Below are 25932 nucleotides of genomic sequence, written 5' to 3'. Positions count from 1 at the left end.
CAGTCTTATTAGTAAATGTTTAGGAGAATCAGATCACATCCAGTAGCATTTACTACAAAAGAAATAATAAGGCTTGTAGTTGAGACTTTGCCTGTTCACTATATAGTTTGGAAGAAAAAGCTCAAAACTGTCCTATTAACCAACATTGTAAATCTGTCTTGCCTTGGAGAGACATGCTTACAAGTTTGGAAGTGGCAATTGAGCTTCTTTATCATAGTAAGCTTAAGAAGCTTGGGTGTACCTCCAGATTTTAAGAGCTATTATGACAGTATTTGTGTGTTTGTTCAGTTCTCTTGATAGATCCATTGATTTGCATCTCTAAATATAAGACTGTTCTGGCTTGAAATGCTTAGAATTCACCTGAACAGATATTAGTACAAGAATGAATTTCATCCTGAACTTGATACACTTTTGAATAAATGCTGTAGTTTAATGGTAGCACAAATATACTTAAATTTTTCCAAAAGCAATAAGGGTTTAGACAAACCATGATTGAAGTAAGGCCAATCAAGAATGTGTACTTTAGAGTGTCATTAAATAAGGAGAGTTTAAGATGGTAATAGGAGTTATAGGAAACTCTCAATGGTGCAATTGTAAATTCTAGCTTTTTGACAGGTAAAGCACTGTGAAAAAAAAAAAGAAAAAAAAAATGGAATCGAACTATGGTCTTTTAAAATAACAGCCATGACCTTTATTGTGAAAGCTGAACTGCCTGTTCCTTATCAGTCAAAACTAAATTAAAGTGAACTAAGAGAAAGAATGTACATTAAGCTTTGCAAAATTGTGAAATTAATATTCCAGCCATGTCACCTTCACCTGCATCGGGATTGAGCAAGGGTGAGAGAGAGAGAGAAATCAATTCCACGAATTTTGGAGAATGTCCGAGTAAGGATCTGCTGAAAACTTTTGTCTCTCCATTTTCATTCATCTTGTTTGATGTTCTCATTGGTCTGGGGGCCTGGGGAGAAGTTCAGAAAAGAGAAGGAAGAAAAGAGGGGCATGAAGGGAAGTGCCTTGGAGCTCTTGTTGACCAAACGCAAACCAAAGACAAGATGGAATAAAAAGGGTTTTGCATGCCCTTGTCAAGTCTGGAAATGTGTTAGTATGTCTGTAGTAATGGAGACACCAGGAAGTTTCTCTGCAAACCTGGTGGTTCCATTCTCTCTAATTATCAAAGAAAGTCTTTTGACTGCTTTATTGCATTGTCACTGGCATTACCAAAAGGAGACTAACTGCAGAAATTGTTCATATGCAAGGGCTTACAAATGAAAACTGGACAAGGTTTTCTTAGCTCTCTTTGATTTAGCCTCACTCAAAAAAAAGTGATACTAATATCAGAAAAATGGTTCTACCTTACTGCCACCTAAAAACTTAATTGCAATAAAATCTGCCTGAAGTAAGGAAGGAAACCATTTCAGGGGAAGTAGTTTAGAAACTTCAATGCCTCTAAGAAGAGGTGGCCTCGGAGGACACAGAAGGGAGAAATTTCATAATCCCATAATGTATTTCAGTACTGATTTATTGCCAAAGTTATATATTGGGGTAAATGGCATTTAGTTGGTAGAAGAGTAGAATTGTTAAAATGCCAAAATTGAAGTAGCAGAAGACTTTCTTTGTAACATGTCTGTGTGTCGATGTTTATATCTGTGTTTTCTGGCTCACTGTTGTGTCTTTAACATCCCTAGTGTCAGTGTGCATCTTCCTTTTCAACAGAAAACCTTTAAATAAATTTGCCATTTTCCCACTGATTCTCAGAAGGAAATGAAGCTTTTTTTTTTTTTTTCATGTGGACTAAATGGTGTGATAAGCCTAAATCTGTTGGCCACAACCTCCCATACCATGCTAGGTCACACCTAAATGAGCAACAGTAGGCAGAAACTTGTTACATTTGGTGTCACTGTAGGATGGGCAAGTGTTCCGGTGTTAAATGATGCTGAGAAAAATGGATCTGGGCTGGAAGTCTCTGCAGAGGCCCTTTCATTGTTCCCAGAAAGGCCACACACTCAGCAGACCTAAAACAGACTCTGCCAGGAACCCAGTGCTGGCTGGACAGCACCAGTGGTCTATTTCGGTAATAATCCTCCTGCTTGAGTGAACCAAAGACGGAGACACAACTTGATTTAATTTGTTGTTTCATTGAGGCTATTACAGCAAATATCCTTCAGCCAGCTACTCGAACAGAAAGAAAATATTGTTACCTTAGCGTGCTCAAGAAAATATTACTCTCCAATTGTGTTTATGGGAGTCCTGTGCTGTAGCTTAGCTCCATGTTCTGGGTATTTTGCAGCTTAGCCTCAGCAATGATAATAAAAGCAGTGGATAGAAAGCACCCATTTACAGCCCTGGCACTGAGATAGCTCAAGTAAAAAGATCAGATTCAAACTCCTCTGATTTGTACTTACTGGTCATTTGGTTTCTTGTCTGTTGGTGTATTCATTCACTATACATTTTAAGTTTGTGGGTGAATCACTAAAAAGGGACATCTCTTCGCCAGCCTAAAAGCTAAACATCCACCTTCTTCCCTATTCCGTTGTATAAAACTGGAGAAGAAAAGAATTAAATTCTCAGGCCTGCACTTTCCTTCAGCCCCAAATCCAGTTAATTAAATAAGAAGGTATGCACTACAGCGTTTGAAAATCTCCTTTAGGATTCATTGCAACTGAATCATAATTTTTTCCCTTTAAATAAAAGATACGTCATTTTATAGGTCATAAAACACCCAATGTATACATTAAAATATTAAGTAAGAATTAAATAGAAATAACCCTCTTTTACTTTAGTGAAGTAACAGAGTGGTGTATAGAACAATTTCGTGTATAGTAAGTATTTTCTTATGGAAATTACATTTCTTTTAAAAAACAAGATATTCATTTTAAAGCCCTGGACCATTACTGAGCATTGAAAGTAAAATACCAAGTTATTGGAAAATGAATTAATACTTTTAATGCTGAAATATCAAAGGCAAATTCTAGAGTAAATCAGCCATTTGGCAATGAGATATATGATTCATTAATATAGACTTTTTGTCATCACCATTGATCTTAAGGATTTGGAGGCCTGGCTGATTTTGGTAATAGTATTGAAATCCTAATCAACTTTGTACAGTCACCCCTCAGTATCTGCAGGGAATTGGTTTCAGGATACCTGCATCCCCCACCAAGGTTATAAAAATCCATGGATGCTTAAATCCCTAGAAAATAGCATAATATTTGTGTGGAACACACACACCACACACACACACACACACACTCCTTCCTATATTATTTGGTTGTTTGTTGTTTATGTATTTATTTATCTATTTGAGACAGGGTCTCACTCTGTCAACCAGGCTGGAGTGCACTGGGGTAGTCATGGCTCACTGCAGTTTTAACCTTCCTGGCTCAAGCGATTCTCCCACCTCAGCTTCCTGAGTAGCTAGAACTACAGACACACACCACCACACCTGACCCATTTTTTATTTTTTTGTAGAGACAAGGTCTCACTATGTTGCCCAGACTCAAATGCCTGGGCTCAAGCGATTCGCCCGCCTTGGCCTCCCAAAGTGCTGGGATTGCCACTGTCAGCTACTGCACCCACCTCCTCCTATATACTTTAAATCATCTCTACATTGCTTATGACATCTAATACAATGCAAATGCCATGTAAATAGTTGTGATACTGTATTACTTAGGAATAACGACAAGAAAAAAAAACCTCTATGTATTCATCACAGCTAAAACCATTGTAGGTCTAACAAATTTTCTATCTGTGATTGGTTGAATCTAAGTATGCAGAACCCACAGATATGGAGGGCTGACTGTATGCAGAAATACTAGGATGTTTGAGAGTAATTTTTGGCAAAAATGATCTAGCAAATTATTAGCATTGCTAGTCTTAATTATTTTAAGGAAGAAGAAAGTGACTTAAAGATAAATCAGAAAGTCTGTTTAAACCAAGCTGTTCTCTTTCATCCTCTAGTAGAGGAAACATCTGGTGACTTAACATGACTTCAGAATCCTTAGAGCCGGCTTCAGAGGTGGCTCTGACTTAGCTTGAGTTCTGTTCTTGGACATGGACACCTGCTTTGTGGTGTGGCACATCATACTTTTAATTTACTTAATTCCCCCTGCAAGAATACTGAGGAAAGCAGTTAATGCTGACTATTTGTAGTTAAGGATTATGGCTTGGGCTTGATTCAGAATTATCAAACAGTAATGAGTCCTTTGAAGAACTTTAGGGCTCAGTGACTATTTCCACTATTTACTTTATCCCTATGTCTTCTGTTATATACCTGTTCAGAGTATTTTGTTTCTTTGCCTATATTGAAAAGCTTCCATCTGATCAAGCACCACCATTCTTGTCCTGCAACTGTGTTCATCTTGGAGGTATCACTGCTTTTATTAGAAAAATAATCCATCTCTTTTTTCTCCCCTCTCTGCAGTTCCAGATTACCAGGAACAGGATATCTTCCTCTGGAGAAAAGAGACTGGATTTGGATTTAGGATTCTGGGTGGAAATGAACCAGGGGAACCTGTGAGTCTTTTGCTCATCTCTCTCGCCAGCATATTTTTCTAAGACTTCAAAGCAAATTGGCAACAGTGACAAATCACCAAGATTTGTCCAGCTAGATGCAACACTGACTCTTTCATCTTGAGTAGTATGGGTTTTTCACTGGGTTTTGTGGAGTACTGTTTGTCTTGAGGAAGAAGAGACTAGATTCTTTCTAAAAAGTTTGTATGAGTGTTTGTGAAAAGTGGCAGCTGCAGCCTCTGTAGACCACCCCTTTTCCCCAAGGGAGACAAAAACAGAAAGCAAAACAGGATAATCATCACCTGATATAACAGTGAGCCTGGTCCTTCTGGCCAGGTCCCTTCACTCTGCCAGCAGGTACCGGGCTTTGTATATTGAGTTGCTGGTGTGCAGAGAGTATTTCACAAAGCCTTATGAGACAGTGATTGGAGAATGTCAGACCCCTGCCTTTACAAAACTTGAGAAAGAACCCTGAGTAAGGGTCAAGAAACATTGAACTTCCCTGGATCTCAGTGACCTCCATTTTGGAATAAATTTAGAATAACATAACAGGGTTCTTTTGAAGGAAGAAAAGAGAACTAAAATAGGTATTGTTAATTTCCTTGTGATAATAACAGCCATTATTCATCGAGCGCTTACTATGTGCCAGGTTCTGTGCTAAAGGCTCTTAACATACATTCTCTCATTTATCCATCAAACCCACCAGTTTATCACGTTTTCACATTAAGAAAAAGAAAGGCTCATTACCTTGCCCAAGATCACGGAGCTACCAAACGGAGGGACTGACAAATAAGGTCTGACTCGAATCCATGTTCTTAGCAACTATTTTGTCAAAGTTCTTTGCAAACTATAAATGCCATGTAAAGGTAACTATAGCATTATCGTCTACTGGAAAGGCAAGGCAGGCACAAGTATTCTAGCTAAGGTTTAGTGAATGGCAAATATAACAGCAAGACACTAACTATAAAGAATGCTCTGCTTTCAGGTGCTAAAAGACTCCGAAAATGGAGATGTCCAACCAACTTTTGCTTCATTCATTCATTTAAGAGTATTTATTACATATTCCCTGTTTCTAGGCATGATGCTAGACTCTTAAATAAAAGTAATATTACAATTTTATTAGCAGAGTTGTATGGAAAGAGAGTTTTTAGGTAGCTCGGAAAGAAGAATAGGTTGTACAATGAAGGGAGAAAAGTGATTTATATCTGCAGAGGAGAAAAAGAAAGAGTGAGTTGTCAGTAGGCCACAGATAAACATCTGGAAACTAAGCAAGAAATATTCTTTCCACCATTTAATAATTGTGGCAATACTTAGCGCAATGTCTTGTACACAGTGGGTGCTCAATAAATGTTTGTGGCATGCCTGCAGACATGAATGAATGAATTGTTCCCAGAGATGTGAAGGCCATTGATGTCACAGTAAATGTAGGAGAGAAGTGTTTCATCCATCGTTCAATTATTCAACAGATTTATATTGGTCACATTGTACCACTGGGTGCTGCTGATACCGACGGCCGCCTGAGGTCTGGAGATGAATTAATCTGTGTAGATGGGACGCCAGTAATTGGAAAATCACACCAGCTTGTGGTCCAGCTTATGCAACAAGCTGCCAAACAAGGCCACGTCAATCTCACAGTGCGGCGTAAAGTGGTTTTTGCGGGTATGTATTTCATTCATTCCTTCAGACAGTGCGTTGTCACTTGATTCACAGAAAAGGCCTCCTTCCTGTGTCTGCCTCCTTGAGCGTCTATTTTAGCAAATGTTTGCAAATGTGATCAAGCTCAGAATTTCCAGATGGCTTGCTTCTCTCAAACCCTGCAAAAATTGCTGTCATTCTAAAGTACTTTAATGTGCCGTTTGCATATGTTCAACAAAGTCTTCCAGAGGAAGGCTTGTTGAATATATATTACTTCCCTTCTATCTCCTTGCAAATCAGAACTTAGCCATCCTCTTCATTTGATGATAATCCTCAACAAATGAGGTCATTATGAAAGTCAGAAGAGTTGTAGCTTCATATCAAGAGAACAAAAAGTGGGTTTGTGCAAAAAATAAGCTCATAAAAAAGTTACTGATTTCTTACTGTCCTATGTATTAAACCAAGATTTTTTTTTTCTTTCTACAAGAAAGTTGTAGAGCCAGCCAGTTCTAGGTCAGCTTTGATTCCTTCTTCCTGCCCATAAGCTGTGAACTTTAAATCTCAAAATACTACATATCCTTTCAGGCTCAGCACAAATATAACCTTCTTCCCTCGGAAATTCCTCCTTCCTCCGACTACCTTCAGATTTTAGCATTCCCTCCTTGCCATTCTAGTGACTCATGGTTTACTTCCACATCAGAATCTGCCATTTTGAGACAGTGAATTGTGTGAGTGTCTGTCCTTTCTCTTGACCTACCAGCTTCCTGAAAGCTCACGTTGATTGTTCACCTTTGGATGCAGCTCCCACCTTGAAACCTTTCAGACAGAACCCAGAATACAGCAGAGGTGATTGTCTTCTATCAGTTGAATTACTGGAGAAATATGGCCTGAAATATTATGAATTCTCGTGGCATTAATATTAGTGAAACAGATACCTGTCAGATCAAATTAATTGGTACCTTGTTTTTGTTTTTTTTTTTAAAGTATAACCTATTTTAAGTGGTATATGATTAATTATAGAATTAAGGTGTTAAATTCCAGTGTGAGAGTCCTACCTCCTGCATCCAGGGAAGACAGTGTTCATCTACTGTAGGTTATGTCCCTAGAGCTTGTTTGTGGCCTCACAATCCTTCTTAACATAGTATTTCATGCAGCTAAAAGCAGTCAGCTAGAACTGGTTTTTGAGATGAGATGAAAACTATCTGGCTTCCCTGGCCCAAATAGAAATAGTAAGGAAATGTGATTTTTTTGTTTCAGGTTTATTTTTTAAAATATTAAATATTTTGGATTTTTAGCTCTGTGTAAAAGACATGTCAAAACTATGAAGAGACATTATGCAAAGCGAACTAGTCACAAAAGGAGAAATAGTGATTCCCTTTATATGAGGTACCTAGGGTAGTCACATTTATAGAGACAGAAAGCAGAATGATGGTTGGTGGGAGGTGGAGGAAATGGGAAGGGGAATTCGTTTTTAATGAGTACAGAGTTTCAATTTGGGAAAATGACAAAATTCTGGAGATGGATGATGATGATGGTTGCACAAAAATGTGAATGCAGTTAATACCACTCAACTGTATGCTTAAAAATGGTTTAAAATTTTGTTATGCTTATTTTTCCACAATTAAAACAATCTATGAAAAGAGAAGCTTTTGAAAATAAATACAGTCTGATCCAAAACTTGGACACAACACACATTTTGTTTTTGGCATAGTTGGTTCCACTGTTGGCTGTTTAGGAGCACTTTAGTAACACTAGCGTGGTGACTAAATTCAGAAGGAGGCCAGTGTATCCGGTTCTGTGATCAGAGTAGATGTTGACACCTGGAAGCTAAGAAAAGAAGCATGTGTGTCTCACAGGTGTTGTCATGAACCCCACATAGGGCAGGTAGCCTCAACGTTACCATCACCTTACTGTTTGTTGCCAGATGGAAAAAGCTGAGTGGAAATGTGATTGGAAAGTAATGACAATGTGAACGTGCATCCAAGGCTGTATCTATGAAGCCAAGATGGTGGTCTTCGCGGATGTAGCCCTCACCTACCCTTAGGCCCTTCCCTTTGTGCAATGGGGAAATATTTCACAGCAGGTTGATCTTGCTGCAAACTTGATTCTGAGTGTGGATGTCGACATATAGCATGCTATAAAATAACAAACACTATTTGGGAGTCCTATTTGGTGTTAAGTAGGATCAATGTTCGTAGATACTGAATGGCTAATATTTGTCGAGAAGCTGCTTTCAATCTGTATATCCAGGTTTTGTGAAACCAGATGCTGTCTCCTCCCCTCGGTTCATGTTTTGATTTCTTACGGGAGTTGCGGGAAGAAGGGATGGGCAGCAGGATGGAGGGGCTGCCGGACACGGTGATGTATGCGTGCATCTCTGTTACAGTACCCAAAACCGAGAACGAGGTACCCTCGCCAGCCTCCTCTCATCACAGTAGCAACCAGCCAGCCTCGCTGACAGAAGAGAAGCGCACCCCGCAGGGCAGCCAGAATTCGCTGAACACAGTGAGCTCGGGCAGCGGCAGCACCAGCGGCATTGGCAGCGGTGGCGGCGGGGGCAGCGGCGTGGTCAGCACTGTGGTGCAGCCCTATGACGTGGAGATCCGGCGTGGGGAGAACGAGGGCTTCGGCTTCGTCATCGTGTCCTCGGTGAGCAGGCCCGAAGCAGGCACGACCTTTGGTGAGTGCTGAATGTGAAATCGCCCAGGATTTCCTACCATGCCTGAGAGTTTTTGTTCTCTTGTGAGTGAAAGCTGAGCCAGACCTCATGAGCAGAAATGCTTTATGGCTTCTTGCTCTGGGTAATTAAAGACTTAATTGGGGATGGAATTGACTTGGTAGCTTTTTCCCTTTTGAAGGTTGGGAATATTTGTTTGGCCCTTTCAACTTCCACCCTGAGAATGTGATCACGCACAGACAACTTAAAGCATACATCAGATTTGCGTGAAATTTGCATAGCAGCCGGGCGTGGTGGCTCACGCCTGTAATCCCCGCACTTTGGGAGGCCGAGGCGGGTGGATCACTTGAGGTCAGGAGTTTGAGACCAACCTGGCCAACATGGTGAAACCCCATCTCTACTAAAAGTACAAAAATTAGCTGTGCGTGGTGGTGCGTGCCTGTAATCCCAGGTACCTGGGAAGCTGAGGCAAGAGAATCGCTTGAACCTGGGAGGTGGACCTTGTAGTGAGCCCAGATCGTGCCACTGTATTCCAGCCTGGGTGACACAGCGAGACTCCATCTGAAAAAAAAAAAAAAGAAAAAGAAAAAGAAAAAGAAATTTGAATAGCAACCCCTGGACAGCATACAGAGTCTACAGTTTTTGCCAAAGCAAAGCTTTTGAAAGGTATTGAATAGGATAGCACTAATTGCAAGGGCCTCAAAATGGTCTTAAGAATATCTTAAGAGTTTTTACAAGGAGCATACGGCTGTAGAAATGCTCTAGGAAAAATAGAGGTGTAAGGAATAAAAATACTACAGGAGATGCTAGTCCACCTCATCTGTGTTCTTTCTCTACTGTATTCCCATAAGAATTTTTTAAAATTTTAAATAATATTTTTACTGTTGCTTGATTTAAAGTCTGGTTAAAATCTGAGTTAAGAGTCATTTGATTTTCCTGTCTCATCCAGACTGAGGGTTTCAGCAAAGTATGTAGAAACACAATTGTCACTTTCTCAGAAGGTTCAGTCTCTGCTGGGTACACTAGCAAAGACCAATAGAAACCCAGATGATTGCAGAAACTAGTGATATATGAATGTTTCCCATTGCGATGGATTGATTATAGATGTACACTCCAAAAATGATCCACCTTCCTGATTGAGTAAAAAGTCATTTGTTATCTCCCGAGCACATTTGTTACTTACTATGGAATACAATGGGAGAAGGGGAAGGGCTGTGCAGGCTGTGCAGGCTTTTCATGTACTTCAGCTCTATCCCTGAATGACTTACCCACGTGGAAACTGGCTAGGATCAGCAAGGTGCTACACCCCTTTAGCATTCTCATCCAGTAGAACTCACTTGGCCTCCACTTAGTCTTGGTGTGTTGCTTCCTGCTAGAGCTGTCTCCCCATAAGTTTTATGTTTAACAGGGGACAGTGACTCAGCCAGGTCAATGCATGTGTGGCTGCAGTAACAAACGCCCATTACTAACAGTGCTTTTTGAGCTACATTAATAAAGTCATCATAGCATGTCATGGATGGATGACCTGAAATCAAAGCAAGGTTTTTTGGTTTTGTTTTAAAATTTATTTCAGAGACTTTCCTGCTTAATATAAAAATAAAGAGAAGGAAGAGGGGAGAAAGAAATCCCAAATTATTTTCTTCAGATTTACAATTTGACTGTCTCCATGCATCCTGTGATGTTCCTAACTATTTCAGAATTGTCAGTTTCACCTTCTAGAAAGAAATAGCATATATGTCAAGTGGCAGGTTATGTGTTATATAATGAATATTGTATTCACACTCACAATTTGGTCTTTGATTGTTTTCCTTTGGCTCTTACAACGAACAAATTAAACTTTCCCTAATACCTTGCATGAGACTTCTGAGCTTTGCTGAGCTTTCCTCAGACCTGCTGTTCGATACCTTTGTGATACCAATTGTCCTTGGAGATCAACTAAACTTAGTCAAGACCTTGAATTTGAGTATGGGAGCATTCCAGCACGCCTACCTGTTGTATTCTAATAGACTGTTAACTTTTAAAAATTATCTTACCTTGATGTTCCATCCTGTGATCCAAGCTCAGGCAAATCTGCTGAAATTCAAAGGAATTAAAGCGCATTTTCCCACACACGTTACCCTTAAGGTCCAAATTATGACAGAAGAGCCTACTCAGTTAGTTGTAATGTCCCTCATGTTAATTTTGTCACCCTTTCCAAAAGGTAAACTCAACTGCATAACTACCTTCATAGTCCCCAGAAAGACAAATTCCCAAAGTAGGTGAATATGCATAAGAACTTTGAAACTCAATACATGATTAACTAGATTAACTAGAAATCTGTATCAGGCCTCAAAGCCAGCCACCTCTTTTTAGAAGTTAGCAATGACTTGCAGTGCCTCAAAGTGCACGATAAACCTTTCTCTCCAAATGCGCTTTTCCCGGTCTTTGATATTGTGGATGTGCAGTAACTGATGATGAGAAAGGAGATGATTAAAGGAAAAAGGGTGAGGAAAGATTTGAACCTAGCTTTGGATCAGTGTCCTCAGCCTAAATAGGTACTAGATTTTCATAGTCCTTTGAGGGGATTTTTGTGAGGCAGGAGGATGATTTCAGAGCTAATGAACCAGTCGGGCCACACTCTGAAAGCACATAAGACTAGCTGCTTGAGGAAAGGTCCTAAAAGGAAAAATAAGCTTCAAGTTGGGTGCTTTCTTGGCTCATCTCTTATAATTATGCCCATTTTCTAAAGCTTTCATCATTCCGGGGAGAAGGCAGAAAATCTGAGTGTTTGTTCATTAGGTGTTTTCAGATTGAATTTTTGGTGCTAGCAGACTTATGCCTCACCAGATGCCCAGTGATTATTTTTCTCAACAGAGAAGGAACAAAACATTGGCAGAAGCTTAAACAACAGCTGGCAAAAATGAAGTGACATGAACACAGAATGAGTAAAAGCATCCATCCCAGCCTTGGGTTTCACATTTGCAGTCCCAAAATAAGCCAACAGCGAGTTATTTTGGGGCTCTTAAAAATCTTTGAAGTTGCCAGCTATCCCAAATTTTGTAATTGGTTTAAGGAGGAAACCTGGGGGTTCCCCTGATTTTGAATCTGGAAGGGATGGCAGCAATCGATTCTAGTTTCAGGGCAGTAGCTCCTCCTACAGACACCCTGAGTATTGCCAATGTTTTGACCATCGGTGCAGAGCTCTCCTTTAATAACATTTGCTTAATGCTTTAATTAATTAACACTTAACCTTCTCTTTCCCTTTTCAACCCTTTTTCTCTTCCCTTTGCTATATTCCCACGTAACTTTAAAAAAATTAAAACTCAATATCAAAGCAGGCAATGCATGTGTGGCTATGCCTCACAAAATAGGTCGGATTATTGAGGGGAGCCCTGCTGACCGCTGTGGCAAGCTGAAAGTAGGAGACCGGATCTTGGCAGTAAATGGATGTTCCATCACCAACAAATCCCATTCAGACATTGTGAACCTAATCAAGGAAGCAGGAAACACAGTTACCCTCCGCATCATTCCTGGGGATGGTAAAGTATACCTATTATCTCTCTCTCTCTCTCCTCTCTCTCTCTCTCTCTGTCTGTCTTTTCCTTTTCTCTCTCTTTCGTTAGTGTTCATGTAACTGAATAGTGTTAATTTAGTGGCAGCTTCATTCATCCTTAACAAAATATACCCATTAAGTAAATGTGAGCCACTCTTACTAACCCATATCTCACCCTCTTATGTAATTAATCCTTTAGCCCTGTGACCCTGTCTTGCTGCAGATATAAAAGTTTCAGAAAAATCTTCACCCTTTCCTCAACTTATTTAGCTTTTTGTGTCCTTGTCTTCAGCACTATAAAATAGTTTTAATACAGGTAGTACAGATCCTCTGATATGTATAATATGAACTATATAATCTGGTGACATGACAAAACCTGCATGGTAGCAATTCAGAGCCAATACTATGGTTTTTTAGAATAAGTGAATGTATCAAAGTTTTTTATTTAATGGGAGAATCTAAGAGTTTGTGTCTACTGGATTTGTCCCTAATTTTTGTATGTGAATGAAGAAAGAATGAAATCTCTATATTTTTGATAGATTGTATCTGCATTAAACTAGGCCTATCCTTATTTGTTTGTTTGATTAGTTAAATTCAAATCTTTGGTTCTTTTATATAACTTCTGCCCTTCAGGGAACATTGGCATTGTCTGCAGTGGGTGCGAGTAGCATCTAGTGAGGTGAGACATGCTTCAAAACATCCTACAGAACACAGAATAGCCCTCACAATAAAAAGTTACCCAGCACAAAATACCAATACTCATTGTATTATTCATGTTTAATAAAAATTAAGTTGAGGCTGAGTGCGGTGTCTCACACCTGTAATCCCAGCACTTTGGGAGGTCAAGGCGGGTGGATCACCTGAGGTCAGGAGTTTGAGACCAGCCTGGCCAACATGGTAAAACCCTGTCTCTGCTAAAAATACAAAAATTAGCCTAGCATGGTGGCACATGCCTGTAGTCCCAGCTACTTGGGAGGCTGAGGCAGGAGAATCGCTTGAGCCCAGGAGGCAGAGGTTGCAGTGAGCCGAGACTGCACCACTGCACTCCAGCCTGGGCAATAGGGCGAGACTCATCTCAAAAAAAAAAAAAAATTTAAGTTGTTACACTAATGTCAGGAAGTATAGATCCTTTAGAGAATTAGATCCTGAATATTCACTTTATTCTAAGCTTACACTGCCCTGGAGAGGAAAGTGACACTTGTCCCAAAATGTTTAAATGTCTTTTTTTAGTCTTGCTATACGTGTTATAAAATATATAGTCTAAAAGTCAGTGAGTATTTCTCAAAAAAAATCTGGTTTATAAAGATAGTGTGATAAAAACTCTATGCCATGTATCTATAAAATAAGAAAATCAGACATTTCATCTGAAAGTTATTTACCAAATGAGTATTTTTATATACTAACTGCTAGAAAGTGAACTTTTTTATAGTTCAAGATTTGAAAGGTATAGCCGGTGCCTTAAGGAAAAGGTAAATGCAAGACCAAACAGTAAATGTTTGAAAATTGTTGATTCCAAGAACAGAAAACTTTCTCTGTGCCAAAAATATCCCACACTAAATATGGAGCAAAAAAATGGCTTCTTGAATGATGGTCTACTTCACCCTCCTTCAAATGCATGGTTAGTCATTTACCAACTGGTCTGGAGTTCATTCCACCAATTCACCACTCTGGAAAGGTATTACAATTTAGGAAAGTGGTCACAGATGATAGAACATAGGTTCCTAATGGGAAGGATGAAGGAAGCCAGAAAATACAGTGAGAAGTGATTGAGAGAGCCAAATGTGGTCCAGACATCCCTCCTTTCATTGCGCTTCATTTTATTGCACTTTGCAGGTACTTCATTTTCTACAAATTTAAGGTTTGTGGCCACTCTGCTTGGAGCAAGTCTGTCAGTGTCATTTTTCCAACAGCAGTTGCTCACTTTGTGCCTCTGTGTCACATTTTGGTAATTCTAACAGTATTTCAAGCTTTATTAGTATTAATTATTATTATATCTGCTGTGATGACCTATGATCAATCATCTTTGATGTTACTATTGTAATTGTTTGGGGGTGCCACAAACCATACCCACATAAGAGGACAAACAATTAATAAATGTCATGTGTGTTCTGACTGCTCCACTGACTAGCCATTCCCCATCTCTGTTCCTTTCCTCAGACCTTTTCCAAGATAAAGCAATATTGAAATTAGGACAGTAAATAACTTTACAATGGCCTCCAACTCTTCATATGAAAGGAAGAGTCACACATCTCTCACTTTAAATCAAAAGCTAGAAATGATTAAGCATAGTGTGGAAGGCATGTCAAAAGCTGAGATAGGCCAAAAGCTAGATCCCTCATGCTAAACATTTATCCAAGTTGTGAATGCAAAGGAAAATTTCTTAAAGGAAATTAAAAGTGCCACTCCAGAGAACACACGGATTTTAAGAAAGTGAAACAGCCTTATTGCTGATATGGAGAAAGTGTGAGTGGTCTGGATAGAAAATCAAACCAACCACAACATTCCCTTAAGCCAGAGTCCAATCCAGAGCAAGTCCTCAATTCAATAAAGGCTGAGAGAGGGGAGAACGCTGGAGAAGATAGTTTGAAGCTAGCAGAGGTTGGTTCATGAGATTTAAAGAAGTAAACCGTCACCATAACATGAAAGTACAAGGGTAAGCAGCAAATGCAAATATAAAAGCTGCAGCAAGTTTTCCAGAGGATTTAATTATTAACATCATAGATGAAGGTGGCTGCACAAAATGACAGATTTTCAGTGTAGACAAAACAGTATTCTATTAGAAGAAGATGTCATTTAAGACTTTCCTAGCTAGAGAGGAGACATCAATTCCTAGTTTCAAAGCTTCAAAGGACTGGCTGACTCTCTTGTGAGGGACTAATGCAGCTGATGACTTTAAGTTGAAGCCAGTGCTCGTTTGACTATTCTGAAAAATGCTAGAACCTTTCAGAATGATGCTAAATATACTCTGCCTGTGCTCTATAAATGGAACAACAAAGCCTGAATGACAGCACATCTGTTGTGCTGTGGTTTATTGAATATTTTAAGCCCACTATTGAGACCTACTGCTTAGGGGGAAAAAAATTTCTTTCAACATATTACTCCTCATTGACAATGCACCTGGTCACCCAAGAGTTCTAATGGAAATGTACAAGGAAATGAATGTTGTTCTCATGCCTGCTAACACAACATCCGTTCTGTAGTTCATGGATCAAGGAGTCATTTTGACTTTTAAGTCTTACTGTTTAAGAAATGTATTTTGTAAGGCTATGCCTGCCGTAGATAGTGGTGGCTCTAATGGATTTGGAAAATCCATTTGGAAAGACTTGGAAAATCTTCTGGAAAAGATTCACCCTTCTAGATGCCATTAAGAACATTTATGATTCGTGGGAGAAGGTTAAAATTTGACGTTAACAAGATTTTAGAAGAGGTTGACTCCAACCTTCATGGATGACTTTGATGGGTTTGAGACTTCAGCGGAGGAAGGAACTGCAGGAGTTCTTTTGTGGTGGAAATAGCAAGAGAAGTAGAATTGGAAGTGGAGCCTGAAGATGTGACTGAATTGCCATAATCTCATGATAAAACTTGAACAGACGAGGAGTTGCTTCTTATGGATGAACAAAGAAAATGGTTTCTTGAGATGGAATCTACTGGTAAAGGTGTTGTGAACTTTGTTGAAATGACAACAAAGGGTTTCGATTATTACATCAACTTAGTTAATAAAGCAGTGGCAGAGTCTGAGAGGATTGACTCCAATTTTTTTTAAAAAGTTCTACTGAGGGTAAAATGCTATCAAACAGCAACACGCTGCAGAGAAATCTTTCGTTAAAGGAAGAGCCCCGTGATGTGGCAAACTTCATTGTTGTCTTATTTTAAGAGGTTGCCACAGCTACCCAACCTTCAGCAACCACCACCCTGATCAATCAGCAGGCATCAACATCAAGGCAAGACCCTCCATCGGCAAAAAAAGATTACAACTCACTGAAGGCTCAGATAATCATTAATAGCATTTTTTAGCAATAAAGTATTTTGAAATTAAGGTATGTAATTTTTTTTAAACATAATGCTATTGCACACTTAATAGACTATAGTATAGTGTAAACATAAATTTTATATGCACTGGAAAACCAAAAAATTTGCATGACTCACTTTACTGGAATACCTGCTTTTTTATTGCCATGATCTGGAACTGAACCCATGATATCTCCAAGGTATGCTTTGTGTATGAATTTAGACACATTTATCTACATGCCATGGAAAGATATCAAACAGACTAACCCAAAAGAACAGGACCCAGGGATTGATTTTCTGGGTTTATAATTGGTCAATCTTATTGTGGGAATGAGAATGTCCAAAACAGGAAGGAAAGAAAGTACTCCCCAAGTGAAGAGCTTAGAAAAAGAGTATGAAGTCAGTAAAGACATAAATACTCAGAAGTGACTTATTCTACAGTGTAGATAGTAGATGTTGACTTAATGAGATACACAGTTGGGTGCAATGGCACATGCCTGTAATCCCAGCACTTTGGGAGGCTGAAGCAAGAGGATCACTTGAGCTCAGGAGTTCCAGACCAGCCTTGGCAACATTTTTATAGTAGTAGAGACATTGTCTCTACTAAAAATTCAAAACAATTAGCTAGGAGAGGTGGCTTGCACCAGTAGTCCAACTATTTGGGGCAGGGGACAGGAGGCGCTGAGGCAGGTGGGTGGCTGGAGTCCAGGAGGTTGAGGTCGAGCTTCAGTGAGCCCTCATCATGCCACTGCACTCCAGTCTGGATGACAGAGTGAGACCCTGTCTCAGAACAAACAAAATAAAATATCCCGGAAAAAAAACTTTTAAGCCTGAACACCAAAAATTATCATGCAGGGTGGATTATCCAATAACATTGGCATTATAAAGGCAATTTTAAAATTTAAATACATAGGAAATACAAAATTCACATAGATATCTTGTGCTACCTTGGTTAGAAACAAGTAAACATAAAACTGGTACAAGATAGTTGAGGATTGATATTTTTTATGGCAGTACATGTTCTGCTGAGCATGTGATTTCATCCAAGATGTTTCAGAAATTTGGTTGATATGATAATAAACCTCTTCTCTAGTTACTTTGTAAGTGCCAGAAGCCAGGTAAAGGGAATCAAGTCTGGCAAAGGATGAATATTTGATGCTCTTTTTTTTTTTTTTTTTGAGACGCAGTCTCGCTCTGTCGCCCAGGCTGGAGTGCAGTGGCACGATCTCGGCTCACTGCAAGCTCTGCCTCCCGGATTCACGGTGATGCTCATATTTTAAGTGGGTCTGAGAAACAGCATCTTGGAAATTAGAGTTGAAGCAGGGAAGTTAGATTTCTCAAAAGATGTGGGAGATCCAAGAGGATTTTGCAAACCCCTAGAAGACAAAGGTGACCATTACAGTTCAGTGAAGAGATAATCACGCTGGATCCACTTCCTTTCTGTGAAAGTGTGTTGGACATAGTTGATTCCAAGGTACAATGGAGGTGCCGATGCCTCAGGTCTCCTTCAGATCTTTTACTCTAATATTTACTTCATCAAGTGGCCCAAAGGCCATTTGTTTCATGATATCTACAAGGAGACTGAAGGCCTTAACTCAGAGTAGTTTCTGAGCTCTTAGAAATCTATCACATCTGCAGCCAGGCATGGTAGCTCCCGCCTGTAATCCCAGCACGTTGGGAGGCCAAGGTGGGTACATTGCCTGAGCTCAGGAGTTCAAGACCAGCCCAGGCAACATGGTGAAACCCTGTCTCTACTAAAATACAAAAAATTAGCCAGGCATGATGGCACATGCCTGTAGTCCCAGCTACTCAGGAGGCTGAGGCACAAGAATTGCTTGAAACCAGGAGGCGGAGGTTGCAGTGAATCAAGATCGTACCACTGCCCACTCCAGGCTGGGCAACAGTGAGACTGTCTTCAGAGAAAAAAAAAAGAATCCATCACATCTGGGATATTATTCTTGAAACCCCAGGAGGCCCTTTGAAAAGATGCTGTGTCATTTGTGCAGTGCTTGAGTCTACTCTGAGTCCATTTCCGTGTCTAGTTCATGCTACCTAATTCTTTGTTCTTGTCATCTGTCGCCTCATTCTTTCTCCAGTTTCACTTATCTCAGTCTTTAGTTTCCCTCACTCTGCTTCCCACATTTCTCTCTAACTTTTCCAACAAAACCTCCAAAACATGATTCCTCTTTCCTTGGCATTATTGTATGTTAGAAGGTCTGGCAGGAGTGTTTTCACAGCCTTGGTCAGGCCAAGGTTTGGGGAGTCCTCACCTTTGCTAATTTGATTCTCTTTGGGACCAGGGTGGACAATGGGGGAGGGCAGAACCTTTTCTCCTGTGAGATTGGGCAAGGGATGAATGAATAAATACACAATGGCAGTACAGAAGGGCCCAGAGAATAGCTGAACATACTGAATCTGAACTTGAAATCTAAGAAGTCAAACATTTGCATTGTATGGAGATGCCCCATAGAGTAGGAGAGAGACTTTAATCAGACAAGGACAGACACTTACTGAGCCAGGTAACATGGAATCATCAGATTGAATCAAGTTCAACATGAAAATCTTTAGGAGCTTAAAAATGCTTTATTTGAATAATGGTCCTAAATTTGCACTTCAGATCACTCTGATTCAAAGTATTTGCTTGTGTAGGAGGTAGAGCTTGGCAACATATAGTTATTGCTGTTTCCTTGGCAAAGGCATTAGAATAGTAAAAAGTCTCCCATAACTTTTCAAATATTTATGGGATTCAAATTTTCCCGTGCTGCCCGTAGATATTTGTTACATACGTGTTTATCCAGTAAAATATTTATGACAGGAATGATTGTATCCGTTGTTGATTTGCTTGGCTTTCAATGTGGATTCCATAAGGGGAGGCTAAGGATATTAACATGGGAACAAGGTTAGAATTGTAATCGCTTGTCACAGATAGATAGGTTGAAACCCAAGATGGAAGCTGCTGTCGGAAGAGTAAGTGCCGAGATTTGGAATAGTCCCTGGACAGGGCTGTGAGAGCTAGGGTTTGCTTCTCTTGATACATGACTGCTATGGAAAGTGTAGTAATCTCCATTTTCACTCCTCTGGGAGAGCTAAAGTAGGTGTAAACACTGTTTAATAAAGGATGTTGGGTACTTTCTGGAATTTGTCATAAAAGTACCTAATCTGTCCACGTGCCTTGCAGTTTTAAAAGTCGAATACATTGACACCTCTTTCTAATACTGTTGCTGGAGGGCAGGGAGACTCATACTCTTGTTACAGGCCCTTCTTTTATATTTCTTTCTACCATAAGTGGACAATTTTGCTTTGGGATAAAGCTCTTTTATAATGGACTCATCTCTGCATTTTAAATAGCTAGAGAGCATTTCAGCAAATATAATCCTGGTGTAATTCCAAATGAAGAATTAAAAGTTCACTAAAACAAGTATAATTTTATTGATAGTATAAAAACATCCTGGAAATCTAGGGTATACCTAATATTATTTTGGTGCTGCTCTGAAGATGGTTTATAAAATCTAGCCGTCAAAGCAGGATATTTCATGTTTTAATTCGTCTATGATACTGCTTGGTGAAGTTGATAGTATTTATACAGTAAAATAAAATTATTTCTTATTTGAAAGGAATATTCCAGTTGGATGTGATTTCCTTGATACCAGCACATAATTCCTATATAAACCAAAAACTAAAAGTTCACTGTCAGGCAGGTCCTGGATTTCATTCCCAGTATCTCCACCTGCTGCCTGAGTGACCTTAGACATATTACCTACCTTTTCTATACCCCAGTGTCTTCATTTGTAAACTGGGGCCATAATTATACCCATTTTATTGAGTGGTGAGAGTTAAATGAAGTAATATGTGTGGTAATGGACTTAGCACAGTGCTTGGCACATTTAAATGATCATTGAATGATGGTAGTTCATAGATTAAGATAAATAACAAATGAGGAAAATTCAGCAAGCTTAATTCGACATTTGCATGTTAAATGTTAATTTTACCATGCTTAAAATTATACTTCAACCCAAAAAAGAGTTTCACAGACTACAGATGAGGAAAAAAATAGCAAATAAAGGATAGGAATAAAAATAATAAAGGAATTCTGTGTGTTGGGTGATTATCTCATGAAATCATGAAAGCAGCAGAAAAATAAAAATAGTTTGAGAATGGAATCTGATCTGCTTAGAAAACTCTGGCTACCAACAACACACAAGAACTCTAAAGAGGAACCTCTGTACAATTCAATAATTATAATCACTTTGATTACAAGGAGACATTGTTTTTAGTATCCTGATTATGATTTCCCCATGGCCTGAACAACCTGGTAATTTCTGAGAGTCTCCATAAAATTAATTGCAATGAGCAATATGAAGTTTGCTAAAAGACCAATACATGTGTTTATGAAAGTTCTGGAGAGTCACAGTGATGGCTATACAGCTTGTTTGTCCTGTTTAGTGACACAGTGAGCATACTTTATGAAATATCACTGATTCATCGCTTTGGTTCTGCTGGTTAACTGCCCTCAACTGGGAGTCATATGAAGGAGCTAGCATTCCTCCAAAAGCTATGAAAATAATTTTCTGTTATAATAGCAGTCATTAAAATATACCAACAATATGCTTTTAACATTGTGACAATAATACATGGTACTAAAAATATGCTTATCACTTCTGAGCAGTTTTTGTGTGCCAGGGACTATTCCAAACAATCTTCATGGATCATCTTTACCCCAATTTCCTTAGATAATTTTCTTATTTCCAACGTGCAGACGAGAAAACTGAGGCACTGAGAATTTGAGTAACTTTGCTTAAGTCCCATCCAGGAAATTGAAGAGCCTAGAATGCAAAGTCAGATAAGACAGTCTGATTCCAGAATCTGACCTAGTCACCATTGTGCTAAACTGTCTCCCAGCAAGCCTGAGAAACACCACCTCCCCAGCTTGGACGGTCATAGACTTATTGGTGTAGTAAAGACTCAGAGGAGTGCATAGGAAATGATTGGTAAAACAGATTGTGGGAAACATTGTCCCAAAACATGAATGGGATTCACCTAGCAATTCATTTGATTGAGTTATTTTCTTCTTCTTCTTGTGCCTTAGCATAATGGGCTTTTATGGCTGCAGTATATTAACTGTTGAAATCGTATTTCAACTTTCTCATTTTGCAGAGAGTTTAAATAACTTATACAAGGTCTCAGTAATAAAATTAGTAGCTGTAATAAATGTGTACTGAGTTCTTATTGTATGTCAGGCACAGAGCTTAAACATTGCATATACTTTTATCCATGAGAAGGGAATTATGATCATCACCTCCTTTTAACAGATGAGAAAAATAAGGCACACAGCTAATGAGTAGAAAAAAAAAAGTTGATTTGATCCCAGGTCTGAATCTCAAGCCCACGCTTTTAACCACTATGTATCATGAAAATAAAATAACAGGAAACCAGACCAAAGCTGAGTAAGATCCTTGGGAAATGTAAATGGAAGATAGACCACAGATAGTTGGGATTTGTGGGATGTCTTTTGTTCCAGAACTGCAGTGGAAAGATATATATTCCAAGTATCTCAGTTTGGAATGGTTAACATATTTTCCCATATACTAGTTAAATCTGATGGGAAGATACATGTATTCAGCAAACATGAAAGTGCCTACTATAAGCCATAGGTCTCCTGGTAACTTCTAGGCTTAATGGTTCACTGAATTAAATGGGCATGCACAGGTGAATCTTATAGTGGAAACTAACACTACATTTAGCATTTTCTTTATTAGAAAATATATGGCAAGTTTCAGTCAACCTACAATTAAATATTAAAAATACAACTTGCTCATAGTTGGTTGCTACTTGCCTTGATCTTAATGAAGAAATTATTAGTAAAGAACATATAGCTATCACTATAGGAATGATTATATTTTAGTACGTGCATGTTCGTGTGCAGTCTGTAGTTGCACTTAAGAGAGTTTTTGGATTCAAAATCTCCAAACTTCTGGAGATAATGAAGTTGCTTGTGAATGTGATTAGTGGAGAAGAAGGTCAACTTATATGGGGATATAATCATATTCATTTCATGGAGGTGGCCTCATGATTTGTATAACTTATATTTACAAACTCTGGCTCTGACTAATGCAGATTTTAAAATTGACTTTTCATGAGTGATACCAAACAAGATCTGTCAAGAGTTCCATTATTTTCAGTTGTGCTTTATTAAAAGCAATGGGAAAGAAAGTAGATATTATATGTGTGTTTAACAAGATGTTAGTACACTTCTGATTTTAATATTCACTTGAGGAAATCAAGCAGACCCACTAAATATTGCTGATAAATTGCAGGAAGCGTTGGCAGAGACATTTATCATCAGCCTTTAAAGTTCTGGGAGAGACTTGTGCTGTGATGCAGCACTTTGATGGGATTGCCTTTTTGCAGTGGCGGCAGGGGGAGTGAGAAACACCTACCTTGGCTAGAATTTTAGAGCAGTGTTTTCTTTGGCAAACTGCGTTTTACTTGTGGAGGTGTCTGTTTGGGAGGAGGGTCATGGGGACATGCATGACCCACATCAGAGAAGATCTTAAAATGGTTTGTAAACTCCTAATTATCTAGAAATTCAAGTCAGACTGTTTGAAATGGGGACAGAGAAGTCACACTTGTTATTCAGATACAGGGCTTCTGCACACCTCCTGGCTGGAGGATGTCTTCTCTGGAGCCTTCATTTCTTTATGCTCTGTCCCTCTTTGCAGAGTCCTCGAATGCCACCTTGCTGACCAATGCAGAGAAGATCGCCACCATCACTACCACACACACCCCTTCTCAGCAAGGGACCCAGGAGACAAGGTCAGACATGGCTTTGGTTTCCTTTGTTAAAGGGGAAAAAAGTAACTCCCAGCATGACAATATATGTCCTTGATTCTTTCTCAGTTTCCTAATGGGTTGCTCTTGTATTTATTTCTCTCACTTCGGCAGGAATACCACCAAACCAAAGCAGGAATCTCAGTTTGAGTTCAAAGCACCCCAGGCAACACAGGTGAGCACCATTTCTCTTTTTTCTCTATACTTTGCACATTTCCTTCCAACTTTCTCAAGCTATTTTGATGGGGGTATTTTTTGAAGCACCTTTAATTTAAAATAAATAACCTTTTGTGAGGTGATTTACCAAATATATACTTACATTTGATTTTCTAGGAAATAACCTTTTATTTTGCTACCTTGAAATATTCCTAGATAGCCTTTTCTAGGGGAAAAAAAATGAAAAGCAGTAATTGTCACAAGGATCGGCAGTTAGAGAAAGCAAAGCAGCCAATATCTACTCATAGTTTTCATAAACATGCTTCTGCCTAGAAAATGTCTTTTTGATAAGGTGTTTTTCAGGCTTGGGAATTTAAGGTGAGATCCGTAGAGCAAAATACCTGTCTTCAGGATGGCAAGGGAGAGGGTGAAAATAATAGCAGGTAAAACAAATTTGAGGAACTTTGGGTGATGCAAAATTAAACAGATTCCCTTTTTTTTGTTTTGTTTTGTTTTTTAATTAAGACACAGGGGTCTCACTATGCTGCTCAGGCTGGACTGAAACTCCTGGGCTCAAGCAATCCTCCTGTCTCAGCCTCCTGAGTAGCTGGTATTACAAGTGCCCAACTGGGTTCCTCCTTTACTGGTTGCCTGGGGGCTTTCGGTTGTCCCTTCGTAATTTTCCTTGACCAGGATTTGGAGAGGTTTTGTTGGTATCCTCATGATGGGCACAGTCAGCATTTATTGGACACAGGTCAGGTTGGCTGGGCATCCAGCAGCCAGGTGACTGGTATCATGTAATGAGGAATTGTCCTTCCCCAAATGCAAATCATGGCCTCACTGATTAAATTTTAATCCACATATGTTACATTAAATACACACATGCATTTAGACATGCTCATAAATGTTTTCAAATTCTGGATCTCTGACTTCTGAGATTAATGAGGATGAATCAAGATGATTAATAAACAAGAGTCACCAAGATGGGGATAGAGGTTGTGCCTTTTTGCCCAGAATGTTTGGGAAGACTCCTATGGATATTAATTCTCCTAGAATGATTGCATTTAATTTCTTTAAATAGGAGCAAGATTTTTACACTGTGGAACTGGAAAGAGGAGCCAAGGGATTTGGCTTTAGCCTTCGAGGAGGCCGAGAGTATAACATGGACCTCTATGTTCTGCGCTTAGCAGAGGACGGTCCTGCAGAGAGGTGTGGAAAGATGAGGGTAAGTGGAGAGAGGAGTCTGGGGTAGGTGCAAATAAACCATCTGCAGTGAATTCTTGTCATATATTGTTAGAATGTTAACGTTCATAAGGATTACATTTTCTATAGCTTTCATGATTCTCTTAAATGCATGACTCCTACCCTACCAAATATTTTTCCCTAAAGCGCAATTATAGCTGCTAAAGTTAGGCGAACACTTCCAACTAACTCTTTGGGGTTGATATAGGGAATAAGGGATTTAAATTACTTATAAACATATTAAAGTAGATATTTTTCAGAGCCTATTTCTATAGTTCTTGTGCTTAATGTCATGGGGCAGGCACATCACTTGACAGGAATCCTGGGGCACCCTGGGATGCTTAGAGAGCAAGAAAGTCATGTGGCCCTGTAGATTCTGGGCAGTGAGGTCTACTCATCCTCTAGCTGGCTACCAGTGGTCTTACCTTAGGCTCAGAGAGAGCAAGTCTACTCTCTGTCTTAGCAAAGAGCCAGGGCTCTGTGGCATGAATATTCAGAGTTGCTCTGTAGTAAGAGCTACAAATTTTAAATACATAAATGCCAAAAGTCCACTCTGCTCTGTTTCGCTAATATCTGTTACTGTAGATGAATGTGCTGTTCTCCTGGGCAGATTAGATAATTAAGAAAACATAAATCATCTACTCATAGATAGGTCACATAGATTGGGACTTGCCCATGGAGAGCCATTTACAACAAATTAAAAGAAATCAAGACAGTCAGGCCAGGAAAGGAAAAAAAGTGAATGCAGTTGAGCCTCAGCAGAAAAAGGGAAAAACTGATTAAGGATGAGGATCATAACACTTGCACTGAAGCCACAATCTTGATGTTTAAGTTTCTTCAGAGTGAATTTTTTAACATTTAAAATTGAGAAGGTAGAGCATGAATGTATTTTACGAAAATGGTATGTAGTAAAAATATAGTGTCCAGGGTCAAACAGTATACCAGTTTCTCTCATATCCTATTTTTTGCATGTACATATACAAGGGAAGATACATGGTGGTATATATTTCTTTTGTTTGAATTTCAGACATAAGGAATTTATTTTCCCTTGCCTTTTAATCACTTAAAAATGTTTTTGATCAAGTGAAATATTATTCTGCTATTTTATATAATGGCGTATAGTTTACAAGACAGGTTTACATGTATTACCTGATTTGATGCCAGCAGCTTAGTGGGCGTGGGTGTTGTTACCAGCCTCTTCTACAAGTAAGAAAGTAAACTCCAGGCCGGGCGCGGTGGCTCATGCCTGTAATCCCAGCACTTTGGGAGGCCGAGGTGGGTGGATCATGAGGTTAGGAGATGGAGACCATCCTGGCTAACACGGTGAAACCCTGTCTCTACTAAA

The 25932-nt window shown here is 39.2% G+C and overlaps 1 protein-coding gene and 1 long non-coding RNA gene across 21 annotated transcripts in view; one reads left to right on the top strand and one right to left on the bottom strand.

The window, feature by feature from the left end:
* Nucleotides 1-25932, top strand: part of MAGI1 (membrane associated guanylate kinase, WW and PDZ domain containing 1) — a 691563-nt gene that overhangs the window by 656843 nt on the left and 8788 nt on the right. For 7 of the 20 annotated variants that reach the window (XM_033210363.1, XM_033210358.1, XM_033210361.1 and 4 more), the window contains 8 exons: nucleotides 802-885; nucleotides 4421-4512; nucleotides 5976-6168; nucleotides 8531-8824; nucleotides 12136-12339; nucleotides 23081-23174; nucleotides 23304-23364; nucleotides 24427-24570. In XM_033210363.1, coding sequence (XP_033066254.1) covers nucleotides 802-885; nucleotides 4421-4512; nucleotides 5976-6168; nucleotides 8531-8824; nucleotides 12136-12339; nucleotides 23081-23174; nucleotides 23304-23364; nucleotides 24427-24570 — 1166 coding nt within the window. The remainder of the gene's footprint in view (nucleotides 1-801; nucleotides 886-4420; nucleotides 4513-5975; nucleotides 6169-8530; nucleotides 8825-12135; nucleotides 12340-23080; nucleotides 23175-23303; nucleotides 23365-24426; nucleotides 24571-25932) is intronic. The other 13 variants (XM_033210371.1, XM_033210359.1, XM_033210370.1 and 10 more) reach the window with 7 other exon arrangements.
* On the bottom strand, nucleotides 871-25871 carry LOC117083101. The gene is made up of 3 exons (XR_004436945.1): nucleotides 25737-25871; nucleotides 2403-2540; nucleotides 871-958 (listed from the first exon to the last, which is right to left on the bottom strand). It is a non-coding gene; the product is annotated as an uncharacterized LOC117083101 (long non-coding RNA).

Source organism: Trachypithecus francoisi, unplaced genomic scaffold (assembly GCF_009764315.1).
Source record: "Trachypithecus francoisi isolate TF-2019V2 unplaced genomic scaffold, Tfra_2.0 Lachesis_group0, whole genome shotgun sequence".
NCBI classification, from domain to species: domain Eukaryota; kingdom Metazoa; phylum Chordata; class Mammalia; order Primates; family Cercopithecidae; genus Trachypithecus; species Trachypithecus francoisi.
This window is presented reverse-complemented; position numbering and strand designations above follow the sequence as displayed.